At 38.0% G+C, this 18,696-nt stretch overlaps 1 protein-coding gene across 6 annotated transcripts in view; it reads right to left on the bottom strand.

Annotated features, from left to right (window-relative positions):
* HELZ (helicase with zinc finger) overlaps positions 1-18,696 on the bottom strand; it is a 194,101-nt gene that overhangs the window by 8,920 nt on the left and 166,485 nt on the right. For all 6 annotated transcript variants that reach the window (XM_033183899.1, XM_033183898.1, XM_033183902.1 and 3 more), the window contains one exon: positions 6,462-6,714. In XM_033183899.1, the coding sequence (XP_033039790.1) occupies positions 6,462-6,714 (253 nt within the window). The remainder of the gene's footprint in view (positions 1-6,461; positions 6,715-18,696) is intronic.

Here is an 18,696-nt window from a genome sequence, read left to right as displayed (position 1 = left end):
TTTTTCCCTAACTACTTGATTTAGAGTATTTCATAACTTACTTAGGTAATGTCTCATTTTTAGAAATTTTCATTATCGCCAATTTTTCTCTTCTCTGGACTGTGATGTTCCAGGTAAATATTTCTAAATATTCATGGCTATTTCCTCAGGACAAATCCCTAGGTGTACAAAGCTTCCAACAACTGTGGCCAGACCGCTCTGCAGGAAGACGCTGCTCATGTGTGCTCAGCCAGTCATGTCTGTCCACTGCCATACCCAATCACAACACTGGCATTATGACTGTTTAAAGCCTTAGCCTATTTTATTGAGTAAATAATTATCTTGTGGTTACAATTTGCATTTCCTTGATAGCTGGTGTGTAGGAACAGTTTTTCCCTGTTTATTACCTATTGTGCAGACTATCTTTGTCCATTATTCTATTGGACACACTATTCTATTGTTTTTTCCTATTATTTTGTAGGCACTTTTTACATATGAGGAATACTATTCTTTTGTCATATGTTGCAAATATTTTTACTTGTTTCGTGATTTCCCTTTTAATGTTATTTATAATGCTTCCACTTTGTCAACAAATGTTTTAGATTTTACTAAGCAAATCCATGAACTAGTTCCTATGCGAAGTCAGGTAAATATTTACATCTTTTTGTGAATCTTTAAGCATTTCCTATTTTAAATTAAAATTTTATAATCTATCTGCAATTTATTTTGTTATGTGGCATAAGATAAAGATATAACTGTTCATTTATTTTTCCCTTGAATAGTTAGATAATTAAATAATCATTTATTGAATAATCCATCCCTTCTATGCTGGTCATACTTCTATTATTACTAAATTCTTTTGTGCATTAAAATCTGTATCTGGGCTTTCTAGTCTTCCTGTTCCACTGAACCATGTTTCTACTCCTGTGTCAGTATTGTTTAAGTTTTTTGTGACCCTATAATAAATTGCCTTCTCTGCTCTTTGAAGTCTTCCTTATTTTCCACCTCTACGTCTTTTCAAATAAATTCTGGATATTCTCATAGACCTTCCATTTAATTAAACAGTCAGGTGAGCCATGCTCAGTGTGCTTTTCCTGCTTTCTCATAGGTTGCTTCTCATATCTGGAATTTGCCCATTTACCCATCCAAAACCTTAAACTGCCATCTCAATCAATAAATATTTATTGAGCACTTACTATGTATTCACTGCTGTGCTATACCCACGAAAGTATACAGTTGGTTAGAGCAGCCCTTCATAAACTTATCATTTTATTGTGGAAATAAGATAGAAACCCATGGCAAGGCTAAATAACAATAGAAGTGGAACAACGAATGCTGATAGGTCCTAAGGGAGTTCTGGGAGAGCCAGGAGGGAATCTACACAGAGAAGATGAAACCGGGGATGAGTCCTGAAGGATTTAAATAGGTGGGGAAAGACTAGGAGGGCACAGTAACAATCTCTTGGTTTCCGTGCTTTCCCTGCTTCCTTTTAGGTACAGAAACCTCACCCACTACACTAAGCTTAAATTGGACACGTGGTTGCTCAGCTAGTGACTACATTTCCCAGCTTCCCTTGCAGCTGAGTATGGCCAAGTAACTAAATTTGGCTTAATTAGATATGAGCAAAAGTGTGCATGCAATTTCTGTGTCATCTCTAGCTTGAAGATAAGCCACTTGTCTTGAAACACTTTCATGGCAGAAACCTAGCTCTGACTACGTAAACAAAGACAAGCCTTTAGAGGACAGTGGGACACAGTAGAAGGACCTTGGGCCCTTCAATGACTTTGTGAAGCAAAGCTACTCAGATAGTGTGAACCAGCCAATTAGGTGAAAGAAAAATAAGTTTCTATCTTATTTAAGGCACTGTACCTTGGGGTCTCTTTGGGACAACGGCTTAGCCTTTACCCTAACTGATACAGGTAGAAAAGGACAAAAATGGGAAGCATTTCCTCATTAGTCTCCTCTGAATGCAGTAAAAGGTTAGTATTAGACAAGAGAGGGCGATAACAGAGAGGTGAGTTAGTTCCTCTTGTACAAAGTTTTCTCCCAACTACTCCACCATCTTTAAGGGTACAAGGGTACAGTGTCTATACTGCACATTTAGCACTTAGTTTTATGCCATGTAATATTGATGTTATTGCTTTATGTATGTTAATCTTATTTCCCAAACTAGATAGCTCCTCGAGGGAGAGGACCACGCCATCTTTCTCACTGAGCTCTATGAGTATGGCACTCTGCTTCTTGATGGCCCTGTGGTTAGCGGGCCAGAGACTGTCTCTTCCTTCCTTGTGTTCATATCAGGAAGAAAGTGTCCCACTGGAACATACTTGATTCATATTGGGCTGAATTTCTTTTCCCAGAAATTTCAGTATGTGTATGTGAGGCAGGGGCGGTGGCGGGGGTGGGGGGGGGGGGGTGTGGGGTGTGGGTGCAGACAGAGAGGTAAAGTAAGACCTTTAGCTAGATTACTTGAAATACACAGAAGACCAATTCACAGAAAAGCAGGACAAACGAACAGGTACACAGAGGAAGCCATAGGCCTGAAGGGAGATGCTGAGATCATCACATGGAGTGGCTATTTACCATGGGCCAGGCACTTTGGGCTATGCACCTTCCATGGTTTAAACACAGTGACCAGAAAACTATCCAGCTCCCTTCATCAACCCAGCTGGACTGCCTGGACCTTATTTCCAGTAAAACCGTTTTTACCTGAGCTACTTTGGGTTGGTTTCTGTTTCTTGCAATCAGATGTAGCTTAAGACAATCATCAAATAGAATGACCTCAGATATTTGATCTTCAAGTATTTAGTGAGGTAGCTCTATCCTTCAGTTCAAAATAAGTAAAAAAACTGAAACCCCAAGAAATCCCACTAATATTTCTTTTTAAAACCCAAACTACAATGGTTCATTTCCTCTAAAACACACTAGTGACACCTGATGGAAGCTACTTTACACTCAATATGACAAAGTTTCAAAAGCATGTTAACATCAGCAATACAGCTGTCCAATATAACATAAAACTAGAATTCGGAGGTTAAGGTGAAAATATTTCACGTTTTAGCTTGAGTATTTTATTTATTCAATATGCTAATTTTACAGTGCTATTTTAAAATTTTAAAAATTCATAATATTGTTCAAAATGATTTTAAAGCCTTTAACATCTTTCTAGTATATTTATCACTTTTCCCTCTAAATGTCACTGATTTTGTGAATAAAACAATTGCTTTCAAGAACAATTTAACAAATATTTCAATATAAAAATGTTCTTTGCTGTCTAAAATAATATATAAAACAAACATGGCTTTGGTTGTTCAAGAACTTACTATTTTTATTTACTTTATTAAGACTTATTTAACAATGTTCTCTGTTTCATAGCAATGTAATTAGTTTTAACTGGTTTTTTTTTGGTTTGTTTTGTCTTTTTTGAGACGGAGTCTTGCTCTGTTGCCCAGGCTGCAGGGCAGTGGTGTGATCTCGGCTCACTGCAACCACCGCCTCCTGGGTTCAAGTGATTCTCCTGCCTCAGCCCCCAAGTAGCTGGGATTACAGGCACGCATCACCATGACTGGCTAATTTCTGTGGTTTTAGCAGAGATGGGGTTTCACCATGTTGGCCAAGCTGGTCTTGAACTCCTGACCTCAGGTGTTCCACTTGCCTTGGCCTCCCAAAGTGCTGGGATTACAAGTGTGAGCCACCATGTCCAGCCTAGTTTTAAATTTTTTTCAATTAAATAAATACTCAGAAAATAATATTTTAGAAGCAGTTTAACCTAATGCCTACATCCTTGTCTAACCATGAATACAAGATCGCTACAAGTTAATCATGTATATATTCCCAATAAGAAAAAACATTCTCTGAAACTATGAATTTCACTAGTCTTACAACGAATATTTTTCAAAATACACATCTCAGCTGGGCGCGGTGGCTCACGCCTGTAATCCCAGCACTTTGGGAGGCTGAGGCAGACAGATCATGAAGTCAGGAGTTCTAGACCAGCCTGGCCAACATGGTGAAACCCAGTCTCTACCAAAAATATAAAAATTAGGCAGGCGCCTGTAATCCCAGCTACTCGGGAGGCTGAGGCAGGAGAATTGCTTGAACCCAGGAGGCAGAGGCTGCAGTGAGCCGAGATGGTGCCATTGCACTCCAGCCTGGGTGTCAAGAGCAAGACTCCATCTCAAAAACAAAACAAAACAAAACAAAACAAAAAACACATCTCTACTCTAAAATTTTCATCCCATGCATTAAAAGAAAATGTCTGCTAAAATATGTCTTGTCACCAGGTAAGTGAACAGAAACCAAACATACCTGTGTTGGAGGAGCGACTCCCCACCCTCTGCAGTGCAACTGGGTCACCCCCTTATAATTGCAAAGAATCTAGTTTCATTATCTCCTTTCTTCACAAGCATTTACTAAGAGCCTAAAGTGTATTCAGTGTTAAAATGGGAAATTCAAAGTTTAAAAAGGCCAAAGATGGGGTTTCTATTTTAGGCTTACAGTTTAATTGTAAACTGATATCCATATCAAACACAATGATCTTTTTAAAATTTCAAACCAATATAATATAAACAGTTTTCTTCAAGCTCAAGAAATAAATTTCTAACTTCAGTAAGAAGTCTCTCATGTAATTATTTTATGTCTGATACCACTACTACAACTCTCTAAAAATAAAAAATTGATAAACAAGAAGTTGTGCTTCAGGACACTCATGATTTGAATTAATTTTTTAATGCTTAACTAAGTGATACTTTCAATTTAAAAATACCACAGTACGTCTCCAAGCAATGAAGAAAATAATGACTTCATATTTGCAGAAATGATACCATAAATGACATGAGCATTTGCTCAGGAACTTTCTACCTTATCAGCTTGGGTCAGCTTTTTATTAATTTTGGCCAAAAGCTATCCTAAAACTTAGGTTAAGAAAAGAAAGAAAAAGAAGAAGAGAAATGATGTTATCTTTAAAAAAATTATAATACAACAACCAAAAAAGTAACAAATTATCATCACTGATTTGTAATGTAGATGTTTGCCAGGAAATTCAAATATAACATGAGTGTTATTTATACCAGTGTATTTATACTATTTATACTTTGAAAGTGACAAAGCAGGCTACACCTGTAATCCCAGAACTTCGGGAGGCCAAGGCAGGTGGATCACTTGAGGTCAGCCTGGCCAACATGGTGAAGTCACGCCTCTACTAAAAATATAAAAATTAGCTGGGCATGGTGACAGATACCTATAATCTCAGCTACTCAGGAGGCTGAGCCAGGAGAATCGCTTGAGCCCAAATGGCAGAGGTTGCAGTGAGCTGAGAATGCACCACTGCACTCCAGCCAGGGTGACAGAGTGAGACTCCATCTCACAAACAAACAAAAAAGTGACAAAGCACCCAGGCACGATGGCTCATGCCTGTAATCCCAGCACTTTGGGAGGCTGAGGTGGGCAGATCGCTTGAGTTCAGGAGTTTGAGACCAGTCTGGGAAACACAGCGAAACCCCATTTCTACAAAAATAAACACAAAAATTAGCCAGGCATAGTGGCCCATGCCTATAGTCTCAGCTACTTGGGAGGCTGAGGCAGGAGGATCGTTTGAGCCTGGGGTGTGGAGGTTGTAGTGAACCGAGATTGCACTACTGCACTCCAGCCTGGGCGACAGAGTGAGACCCTATCTCAAAAACAACAACAACAACAACAACAAAAGACAAAGCAACCCGAGGCAAAATACAGCAGTTTACTCCTAACAGGTACTAACAAATGTTTAAAGATTAAAATGACAATGTCTTTTGCCAGGAAATAAAAGCAAAAGCTTTAAATTTTTTTTTTTCTCTACCACGTCTATTGTTCTAAAAATATGCTTGCATGGCACATACTCAAAAATGGGCCAGTTACGGAAACAATAGATTCACATTCTAAAGATGAACAAAATTTGTTTCAAATAAAAAATTGATGCTACTGGGCAAAAATTCACCACACAAAGATCTCACACTTGTTCACAAAGATCAACGTCTACAGCATACAAAGAGAAGGAATTAGAGAATTCAAGCAATATAATTAGTTTCTTTACATTCAATATAAAAAAGAGAACAGAGGAAAGATCAAAGTGCATTCATCTTTAAGGCTAAAGAGGAAGACTCTAGATTTTCCATCAGACAGTACAAGTTTAGAGTGTCTTATCCATTCCAATCTCTTTCTATGCCCTTTTTGTTCTTTAGCCATGAAGTTCTACAGTTTATCAGAATAAAGGAATAAACACAGGATTCCTAAATCTCAAAATGTTAGACTTTACTGGTCTCTCTCGTGGCCAGACTCTATTATATAGCAAATTGTCAACACTTTACTGACAACAAATCCTTGAAAACATATTAATCTAACCAACTCCCACTTGCCCCACTCAGCCCTGAAGAAAAAAACCCAAAAATCCCACAGATATCCGGGAGCTGAGGAGTAGAGATTAGTTTTAGCCACCAACTCTGTCTTACCTATCAACTCTCTGGGCTGAGCTGTTCTGCTGGATCCATTGCACGGAATGTTCTGATAAGGAGTAGATGAGGTGGTGTTTACCCAGGACTCCGGGGATGAAAAGTTGAAAGAAGATTGATTACTGTGGTCCTGAAGCTCTTTACACTGAGCCAGACTGTCTTGAGGAGTGCTTACTTCTTCAGAACAAGGTTGAACTGAGCTAGATGAGATTCTTCTTTGGTACAAGGGCCGACCAGGTCCTCTGGGCTCATACTACACAAAGAAAAATAACATTTCATAAATCAGTGCACCTTGTGCCATAGTCCTCTCTCTTTTCACTCCATAGCAATCTCACTATATAAAGTAAAAATTCTCAAGAATATTCTGTTGACTGTGAAACCCTCCCTCCACCCTACACCCACCAAAAAGAAAAAGGGTGGGGGAGGGGGCAGGCTAGGCTCTGGACATGGTGTCAGAAGACCTGGGCTCAAAACTCAGTTCTGTTCCTCACTGCATAGTCCTGACAATACATGTCTGATTTCTGATTCTGTTTTCTTATCTGTAGAATATGGAAACTGAAGTAGTTACTTGCAGTTCTAAAATTCTATTGACATTTTAGATAATAGTAGATTAAGAAAAAGTATGAACGCGCAAATCCGATCAAAATTAAATGGGTAAAGTACAGTCGATTGAGTCATGGCCCTCTTGAGCAGAGCCATCTATTCTAGACTTATCTCTTGGGTCCTTCCTTTATAACATCACAATTTGTTTTTCTTTAGACCTGATGGCAAGATGTGATTCCTCCTGTCCAACATAAGTACTCTTGACTAGACTCCACTGCATTTCTTTTAGTCAAACTTCAAATGACACAGAATACTCATTCATTTATTCAAAAAAATATTTTATATGTTTGAAACCCAATTAACTTATTCAGTATATTTTCTCCTCCCTAAACTCCCTGTATTTGCACAAGCCAAATTCCTTTAACCCTTCTAACAAGATCTATGTGGCAGCCACGTCAAAATTTTTTTATAGTTACCCAAGTGCTGTTCAATTTGTTCTTGCCAGATTCTTGTGATCAATATTCAGAGTCAATTCTAACGGCAAGGCAATGTACAGCAGTGGTTAGGTACCAGTCTCCATCTAAAGCCAGACTGTCTGTGTTAGACTTCAGACTCCGACTTTTATTGGCAGTGTCACCTTGGGCAATTGATTTAACTTCTTTGTAACATGAATTACCCACAGTCCCCACATCTTGGGATTGTTGGGAGAATTAAATAAGGATGCATAGCATTTACAACAGTTCTTGGCACACAGGAAGGGTTCATTGCTATATAATTATTTTAATATAATATATAAAGATAAGATTCCATGTTCAGTCTCAAATGACAGAATGGAATTGGTGTTTTATTGCCCCTTTCTTTTTCCTCTTTTCTTTTTTGGATAGCAAATAATAAATTTGCTGTTCAGTCTGCGGTCAATTATGACTCTCAGAAATTGTACTTTCACCAATGTTGTTAGCAATAATTGAAAATCAGGAACTGGAGGTTGGATTAAAAAGAAGGCAGAGAGATGAATTGGCACAGCAATAACAGGATGGCTTCTGGAAATATAAAATAGCACAAGCAGACATTATCAAGCCAATTAAATGTGAAAATTGTGAGGGTAAGCACTGAGAATATTAAGTCAAAGTAGATGGAACCACTAGGATATAAACTAGGGAAGAAAATGGGTCTGGACTGGCTGCCCTTGTACAGAGAGGCAGGAAAGTGGGGAGGAGAACACTTCTCTCACTATTAAGTTTTGAGTGCCTCCATTTCCAAAGTCTTAGCTATTGAATGGAGGAAGGCAAGAGGTAGTACTGCCATCTAATTAATTTCTTTTTTCATATAATTTTATAGATCTGTTTCTAAGCATAGTATCTCAATTCATGTTTAATTTTACTCTGCTTTAAAGGCAATTGTTTTCAATGGTCAAATCATTATGAATTTGATTTAGTTTTCTAGAATATTAACCATGCAAATTAATTTAGTGTCGACTAGGAATGTAATCAGCACATTTGAAATTTCTTTGTCTAAGGCATTAAATTACGGTAGTGAGTGGAATAAGTAACCTTTCTAAACTGCACAGTGTGCTCTATGCCTGACAACCCTGGATCACAATGGCTGTGCAGTGCGTTTTTTTTTTTTTTTTTTTTAATTGAGGTTTGCAATGAAGACAATTAGCTCTTAAAATTGAAATGTAGTATTTCTTTTTATGACTATCCCCTGAGTGTTTAGTCACAATCTTCAGGGGATTATCTTCTAAAGTTTTCATATATGAATACCAAAGTACAAAACTAACGTTGGATATGGGCTCAGAAAGAGCAGGTTATGATAACCAAGTCTCCTGGTGACACAGAACACTCAATATACTCTCGTGAATTTCACGCGTTAACTTTATAAGCCCCTTTTCATTAAATTATGAACATACACAAACCAGTAGTATAAACAAAAACCTTTTTACAATGAATAGACATATGAACCAGAAAGCTTAAAGGAAGAAAACTAAAACTCAGAAAGAAATGGAAGGCTGATATAAGAGACAATATTCAATTAAACTTTATAGAAAATGTGTATCATTTGTATCTTCCAAACTGAAATCCAAAGTAATCACTCAGTTGACATGCACAGCAGGCTCCAGTGAAGTATTGTATAACTTATCTATAGCTATTGACAGAGATAAATGTGTAGATAAAATATGAAATTCAGTTTCAAATTATATTATGAATATGATCAATTTATGTCAGAAAAGCAAAATTGAAACTGGAAAATTTTTAATGCTTTTCAAATTAGATATATTGGAGATTTATATATATATATATATATATATATATATATAATATATATATATATGAAGAGAGAGAGAGACAGATAGATTGATTGATTTTTGTGTGTTGACCTTGTATCTTGTGACCTTGCTAAATTCACATCAGTTACAGGAATCTCCCAAGGAACTGGGAGATTCTTTGGGCTTTTTCTATACTGACAACCACGTCATCTGTGAATGGAGACAGCTTCATTTCTTCCTTCCCAATCCCTAATGCCATTTATTTTCTTGCCTTATTGCACTGGCTAAGTCTTTCAGCACAGTGTTGAAGAAGAATGTTGAGCAAATGTCTTGTTTATTCCTAATCTTAGAAGCATTACATCTCTCACTATTAGTATGATGGTAGCTGCAGGATTGTTATAGATGCCCTTTAACAGGGTGAAGAAGTTCCTTTCCATTTCTAGTTTACCAAGAGTTTCATCATCAGTGGATAGTGCATTCTGTCAAATGCATGTGGTTTCTCTCCTATGTCTACTGATATGATTGTGTGATTTTTCTCTTTAGATTGTTAGTATGGTGTATTACATTAATTTATTTTCAAATACCACACCAGACTTGCATTCTAGAGACAAGCCCCATTCAAAATGGCTAATGTCTTGCTGAGGATGCTTACATTGATATTCATGGAAGTGGATCTGTGGTTTTCTTCTTTTGTACTGCCGTTATCTAGTTTTGGTATCAGAATAATGCTGGCCATACACAATAAATCGAGAAGTGTTCTATTCTCTGGAAAAGATTGTGTAAGTTGGTGGTTTTCTTCTTCATATTTTTGGAGGAATTCCATGCTAAAACCATTTGGGCCTAGAGATGTCTTTTTTGGAAGGTTTTAGTTACAAATTCAGTTTTTAACAGTTACAAGACTATCCATATGCCGTCTATTTCATCTTTGGGGAAGTTTTAAGGAAGTGGTTCATTTTATATACGTTGCTGAATGTATGTGCACAGAGTTGTTTGTAGTGCTCCCTTATTACCATCCTTTCAATGTCTACTGGGTCTGTAGTGACCCAGTATCCTTCCTAATACAGGTAGTTTGCATCCTCTTTTTGTCTTTGTCAATCTTGCTAAAGGTTTATCAATTTTACCAATCTTTTTGAAAAACTAACTGGGTTTTACTGATTTTCCTTTATTGCTTTTCTGTTTTGAATTGTATTAAATTCTGTTCTCATGTTTGAAATTCCCTTCCCTCTTCTTGATTTGAATTTATTTTGCTTTTCTTTTTCTAATTTCTTGGGGTAAAACTTTTGATTACTGATCTGAGATCTTACTTCTTTTCTAATATAAGCTTTTATTAAATTCTAATACAAGCTATAAATTTAAATTCTAATATAAGCTATAAATTTCCCTCTGACATGGCTTGAACTGCATCACACAAATTAGGACAGGCTGTATTTCCATTTTCACTCAATGTAAAACATTTCTAATATTTCTAATAAGCTTCCATTGGTCAAAGATAGGGGACAAGGTGTCAAAATGTATAATGACTACAATAAAGTAAAAACTCAAATACATATCAAATAATAATATTCAAAGTGCAAAAAGAAGGGGAAAAAAAAGCCTCAATGATCATCCTGAGGCCTGCTAAGGCCTCAATTCATTACTCTCAAAATTGACTAATAAAGGGCAAGGATTAAACATTTATCCTGCCCTTTCTATATAGACTATATTTTAGGTAGTAATTAAATATTCAATGAGGAAAAGTTCTCCTTTATAAAAGAAAAATAAATAAAAAAGAAATTCAAAAAGTTTTAAATAATCATTTTGCCGTCTCTAATGAAACAACAGATCTAAGCAATAACCATCGACAGCTGCTAAAATCTGAAAAGTTGCTGGGAAATTTAAAAATCAATAGATCAGAATGACATCATCTGATCACCGAAATATAGTGATCAACTTAACATAGCTAAAGTGGGAAAACTGGATATTAGCTACATCTTTAAACATATAATTTAAAATGAGACATTACACACTGCCTGGTAATTTTTCATTGAAATATCATCGATATCTTTCCATGTCATGAACACTCTTACGAGATTTAATAAGCTGCATTTTTTTCTTCATTTACTTAAAACTAATCTATTTAATTTCCCCAAGATTTGAGGAAGAAATCCTTGATTGTAGAACACTTAGGGTCTACTAACTTATTTCAATTTAGCTCCCCCTCAAATTATTTTCTGCCTAAAGCAATATGCTACAGTTTGCTAGATACGTACAGTTCCCTAGAGAGAAAAAACTAGGATGGTGTAAGGAGAGGACTATCACTATAAGATTAAAAATCATCCATTTATTAGGCCGGGCACGGTGGCTCAAGCCTGTAATCCCAGCACTTTGGGAGGCCGAGGCGGGTGGATCACGAGGTCAGGAGATCGAGACCCTCCTGGCTAACATGGTGAAACCCCGTCTCTACTAAAAATACAAAAAACTAGCTGGGCGAGGTGGTGGGCACCTGTAGTCCCAGCTACTCGGAGGCTGAGGCGGGTCCCAGCTAGCTACTTGGAGGCTGAGGCGGGAGAATGGCGGGAACCCGGGAGGCGGAGCTTGCAGTGAGCCGAGATCGCGCCACTGCACTCCAGCCTGGGCGACACAGCGAAACTCCGTCTCAAAAAAAAAAAAAGTCATCCATTTATTAACAAGCCAGATAACGTGTGATGAATAAACTGTAGTTTACAACAGTAATATCTGTGGGTTCATATCTGTGGGTTCATATCTATGGGTTCATGTGATGTAATCTATTGAAAAGCACTTGATAAACTATAAAATCATTTTTTAAAAGCATGATTCCCAGTTAATGGTGGCTATTGGCCCAAGACTCCACTAAAATAATAATAAATGAATATAAAAGATATACAACAATCAAGACCATGAGACTGGTCATCAATAGAGGACACATTTCCAGAATACATGGAGACTGGATGGAGGAATGGTGTCTGTGGAAGAAGAATGAAATTACAGCTACCACCCAAGAAGGGAAACAATTCACCTAGCAGAATTCCACAGAGGCTTGCGCCTGAGAAATGCCAACTAATATAAAATGAAAGAAAGATGAAGGGATAAAATTGGGGGATAAATGAAAGACTATACAGGAAACAGCTGGACTCATATTATACTCCTCCCCACAACAACTAGTCGGACACAGCCAGCCAGGTACCTACAATACAGACAAAAAGATAAGGAGACAGACCAGCAAAAATCCAGGAAAAACGAAGTCCTCCACATGGATTCAAGCACTAAAAAGTCCCCAGCGAAAGGCCTGCCAGGCAATATATCCTGTGATATACACAAAACTCCTAAGTTGCTTTTTAGTGAAAGATAATCAAGCGGCCGGGCGCGGAGGCTCATGCCTGTAATTCCAGCACTTTAGGAGGCCAAGGAGGGCCGATCACCCTCCTTGAGGTCAGGAGTTTGAGACCAGCCTGGTCAACATGGTGAAACCCGATCTCTACTAAAAATACAAGAATTAGCCGGGAGTGGTGGCAGGTGACTGTAATCCCAGCTACTTGGGAGGTTGAGGCAAAAGAATTGCTTGAACCCAGGGAGCTGAGGTTGCAGTGAGCCAAGATGTGCCACTGTACTCCCGCCTGGGCGACAGAGCAAAACTCTGTCTCATAAAAAAAAGATAATCAAGGATTACCAGACTTTTAAGGAAGGTCTCCAGCATAAAAGATGGACCCAGATAAATAAGTTGAAAAAAGGGAGACCCAGAAAGAAACAATAGTGATATTTTAAAAATATTTTAGAACATTGTTTTAGTTCTTATTAAAAATTGAAAACAAAACAACAAACCCTCTAATTGGTGCTCTCAGAAAAGGCACAGCACTTGGAAAACAAGATGTCACGAAAAAGGAAAAAGCTCAGAATAAAGAACTCTTGTGATAAAACCTGAGGGCTCAAATATTAAATGCAACAGAAGTGCTTATAGATAAAATCAAGGAAATCTTCCTGAAAGTAAGAAAAAGTACAAAGGTAACAAAGTATGACAGGAAATAAAGATTTGGAGAATCTAGAAGGCCCAACATCTTATCAAAAGAAGTTTCAGAAAGTGAGACATGGAGAAAAATACTGCTAGAAAATTATCAAAAAAAGATGAATAATAATAGACAATTTCACAGTTGAAGGATATGAGTCCTTCTCTAAAGCAATGCTGTCCAAAAACCATTTCCTGTGGCGATGGGAATGTTTTGTGTCTGTACTGTTCAGTAAGGCAGCGCCTTGCCACAGGAGCTCCTGGTCAGTCAAAATGAGCCTATCAGGGCTGAAGAATTCAATTTTAAATCTTATTTCATTTCTAATCATAACCTATCCATCAAGAATTCCTCTAGGTTCTATCTGCAAAGTAGATTCTGAATTTATTTCTCACCATTTCCACTGATATCACAAGCCACAACCACCTCTTGCCTAGGTAACTATGACATCCTTCACTATTTATTTTATATTATTTTTAAAACTTTAAAAAAATAAATTGCATTATTTTCATATAATTTTTAAAGTAATTTTAATGTCACTTTAGCCTTATAAAATTCAATCATAATGACAGTAGCAAAAATGTATCTTTGTTCCCAAAACTCTAGTAGATTTCTAGATTTTATTAATTGTTTTCCTTAAAAGAAAGATACAGACCAAACTCCCGCAACATGCAATTTACCCATATAACAAACCTGCGCGCATACTCCACTGAACCTAAGATAAAAGCTAGAAACAGCCTGTAGTCCCAGCACTTCTGGAGGCCGAGGTGGGCAGACTGCTTAAGTTCAAGAGCTCGAGACCAGCTGGGTGACATAGGGAAACCCTGTCTCCACCAAAAAATACAAAAATTAGCTGGGTGTGGTGGCATGCACCTGTAGTCCCAGCTACTTGGCAGGCTGAGGTGGGAGGATCACTTGAGCCTGGAAGGCGGAGGTTGCAGTGGGCTAAGATCATACACTGCAGCGCCAGCCTGGGTGACAGAGGGAGACCGTCTTAAAAAGAGAGAGAGAGAGAGGAGAGAGAGAGAGAGAGAGAGAGAGACAGAGAGAGTGTGTGTGTGTGTGTGTGTGTGTGTGTGAGAGAGAGAGAGAGAGAGAGAGAGAGAGAGAGACAGGCATACTTTAGAAATATTGCAGGTTTAGTTCCAAACTACTGCAATAAAGCTAATACTGCAATAACGTGAGTCACGCGAATTTTCTGGTTTTCCAGTGCATGTAAAAATTATATTTATACTATACTATAATCTATTAAGTGTGCAATAGCATTATATGTTTTAAAAAACACAACATATAAAGGCAGACATGGTAGCACACGCCTGTAGGCCCAGTTACTTGGGAGGCTGAAGAGGGAGGATCACTTGAGGCGTAAATGAGCTATGATCACACCCATGAATAGCCACTGCACTCCAGCCTGTGCAACATAGTGAGACACTGTTTCTTTAGACTTTTTTTTAAATGTATATGCCTTAATCAATGTATTGCTTATGATTCTCTGGCTAAAACATTTAAGAACAAAAAATATATGTTGTATTGCTAAAAAATGTTAACACTTCTATGAACCTTCAGCAAGTTGTAATCTTTTTGCTGGCAGAAGGTCTTGCCTTGATGTTGATGGCTGCTGACTGACCAGGGTGGTGGTTGCTGAAGGCTAGGGTGGCTGTGGCAATTTCTTAAAATAAGACAATAATAAAGTTTGCTGCATGAGTTGACTCTTCTTTTCACAAAAGATTTCCTTATAGCACACAAAGTTGTTTGATGGTATTTTACTCACAGAACTTCTTTCAAAATGGGAGTCAAGACTCTTAAATCCTGCCAGTATTTTATCAACTAAGTTTATGGAATATTCTAAATCCTTTGAAATCCTTTGTTGTCATTTCAGCAATGTTCACAGCATCTTCCCAGGAGTAGATTCCATCTCAAAAAACCACTTTCTTTGCTTATCCATAATAAGAAAGTCCTCACTGGGCTCAGTGGTTCACGCCTGTAATCCCAAAACTTTGGGAGGCCAAGGCGGGAGGATCACTTGAGGCCAGGAGTTCAAGTCCAGCCTGGGTAACATAGTGAGACACAAACAAACAAACACCAAAAACAAAACAAAACAAAAAAACAAAAACAGAAAAACAAAAAAATTAGCCAGGCATGGTGGTATGTGCCTGTAGCCCCAGATACTCAGGAGGTTGAGGTAGGAGGATTGCCGGGGTCCAGGAGGTCAAGGTTGCAGTGAGTCATGATTACACCACTGCACTCCAGTCTGGGTGATAAAGCAAGACCCTTCTCTTCAAAAGGGAAGAAATTCCTCATCTATCCAAGCTCTATCATTAGATTACAGCAAGTTAATCATATCTTCAGGCTCCACTTCTAATTCTAGTTCTCATGCTATTTCCACCACATCTGCAAGTTACTTCCTCCACTGACGTCTTGAACCCCTCAAAGTCATTCATGGTGATGGAATCAACTTCTTCCAAATTCCCGTACATATTGATAGTTTGATCTCTTTCCAAGAATCGCAACAATAAAGCATTTTTTAGCAATACAGTATATATTTTTTGTTCTTAAATTTTTTAGCCAGAGAATCATTAATGGCATCTAGAATGGTGAATCCTTTCCAGAAGGTTTTTAATTGACTTTGCCCAGATCCATCAGAGGAATCACTATCTGTAGCAGCTATAGCCTTACAAAATGTATTTCTTAAAATAGTAAGACATGAAAGTCAAAATTACTAATTGACCCATGGGCTGCAGAACAGATGTGTTAGCAGGCATGGAAACAACATTCATGTGCTTGTACAGCTCCATCAGAGTTCTTGGGTGGCCAACTGCATTGTCAATGAGCAGTAACATTTTGAAAGGAATCTTTAAAAAAAAAAAAATCCCCCCCTCTCCCACCAGCAAAGCAGTAGGTCTCAATAGTGGGTTTAAAACATTGGTAAGCCATGTTGTAAAATGGATATGCTGTCATCCAGGCTTTACTGTTCCATTTATAGAGCACAGGCAGCGTAGATTCAGCACCATTCTTCAAAGCCTTAGGATTTTTGGAATGGTAAACTGGTACTGGTTTCAACTTAAAGTCACCAGCTGCATTAGTTCCTAACAAGAGAGTCAGCCTGTTCCTTGAAGCTTTGAAGCCAGGTATTGACTTCTTCCTCTCTCCCTAAGAAAGTCCTAGATGGCATCTTCTTCCAAAAAAAGGCTGTTTTGTCTACACAGAAAATCTGTTGTTTGGTATAGCCATCTTCATCAATGATCTTAGCTAGATCTTCTGGGTAACTTGCTGCAACTTCTATATGAGCACTTGCTGTTTCATCTTGCACTTTTATGTTAGGGGGATGGCTTCTTTCCTTAAACCTCATGAACCAACCTCTGCTAGCTTCCAACTTGTCTTCTCCAGCTTCTTCATTTATCTCAGCCTTCACAGAATTGAAGAGAGTGAGGGCCTTACTCTGGATTAGGCTTTGGCTTAAGGGAATGTTCTGGCTGGTTTGATCTTCTAACCAGACCACTCAAACTTTCTCCACATCAGCCATGAGGCTATTTCATTACATTCTTATCATCCATATATTCATTAAAGTAGCACTTTTAATTTCCTTCAAGAACTTTTCATTTGCATTCCCACCTTGGCTAACTGTTATGTCATAAGAGGCCTAGCTTTTGGTCAATCTTAGATTTTGACATGCCATTCTCACTAAGCTTAACGATTTCTAGTTTTTGATTTCAAGTGAGAGACATGCAACTTGTCCTTTTACTTAAATAGAGGCCGTGGTAGGGTTGTTAACTGGCCTGATTTCAATACTGTTGTATCTCAGGGAATAGGGAGGCCCAAGGAGACTGAGTGATGGGGAACAGCAAGTCGATGGAGCAGTCAGAATACACATAACACTGATTGCCCAAAAACAATTACAATAGTAACATCAAAGATCACTGATCACAACAGAAAAAGAAATAATGAAAAAGTTTAAAATACTGTGAGAATTGTCAAAATGTGATACAGAGGCACAAAGTGAGCACATGCTGTCGGGAAAATGGCGCTTCTAGACTTGCTCAACAAGGGGTTACCATCAACCTTCAGTTTATAAAAAATATAGGACCTGTGAAATGCAATAAAGCAAAGTACAATAAAACAAGGTATGCCCATATACTGAAATAAATGTGACTTTGCAACACAGTGCACCAAAATCAATTTGGGTCTAAAAAAAAAAAAAGCCATTTGAAGCATCTCAGAGGCAAGGGCACTTACAATTTACAAATAGTATTTTCCTACCAAGCAATATTATTTTCCTATACATCCATACACAAGGTCATAGAAGGGATACTAGAATGAATACAATATTACATCTCAGAGAAAAATGTCAGATTCACTGCTGTGACATTTGGAGCTACCTTGAATCTATCTGACTCTTGTTTACTCTTCTTGAATATGAAACAGTGAAGTTAACAATTATAAAGCACAACAGCTCTTACAATGAGCAAATGTCGGGGTGGAGAGGAAATAAAATAGTTTCCAGTAAAAGTTTACTCTTTGACCCATAACTATTTGCATTTTCTCTGAAGATTCATAATTACTACAACTAAATAAATTTTACACCTTTTAGAAAAAATGTAATGCTGGAAAGTGTGTTTATTCTTACAGAATGTAGAGAAATTCAGTACATTTCTGATATTTGAAATCTCTAAATTAATCATTTGAGCAGTCAAACATTTAGCAGCTACAACTGGATAGATTTCAAGAAATCAAGAATTCTAAAATGAACTAGCTCGCTTTCTCCCCACCACCCAGAAAAAAGAAAAGGCAAATTTTACACAACTGAAGACTGAATTCTTCACAAGAACATAATCTTGCTTTTCCCCACATCTAGTTCTGTGTAATTGCAATCATTTCTCATTTTCTAAGAATAAATCTTACTCATGGAATAGAGCTCTGAAGAGCAGTGTGATGCTTCAGAAAATGCATGGGACTGTCAGGAGTCTCCATTCCCTTGAGTTAATAACTGCTTAAGTTACAAGTCCTATAATATCTTTGTGCCTCAGTTTCCTTTTAAAAGGGGGGAGTTAAATGATCTTTAAGGCCTGACTAGTTCCAAAGTTACAAGATTTTGGCCGGGCGCGGTGGCTCAAGCCTGTAATCCCAGCACTTTGGGAGGCCGAGACGGGCGGATCACGAGGTCAGGACATCGAGACCATCCTGGCTAACACGGTGAAACACTGTCTCTACTAGAAAAATACAAAAAACTAGCTGGGCGAGGTGGCGGGCGCCTGTAGCCCCAGCTACTCGGGAGGCTGAGGCAGGAGAATGGCATGAACCCGGGAGGCAGAGCTTGCAGTGAGCTGAGATCCAGCCACTGCACTCCAGCCTGGGCGACAGAGCGATAATCCGTCTCAAAAAAAAAAAAAAAAAAAAACAAACTTACAAGATTTGAAGTCTTTGATAAATC

Source organism: Trachypithecus francoisi, unplaced genomic scaffold, assembly GCF_009764315.1.
Source record: "Trachypithecus francoisi isolate TF-2019V2 unplaced genomic scaffold, Tfra_2.0 Lachesis_group20, whole genome shotgun sequence".
NCBI lineage: Eukaryota > Metazoa > Chordata > Mammalia > Primates > Cercopithecidae > Trachypithecus > Trachypithecus francoisi.
Note: the sequence above shows the minus strand (reverse complement) of the source record. Positions and strands in the feature narration are given on the sequence as shown.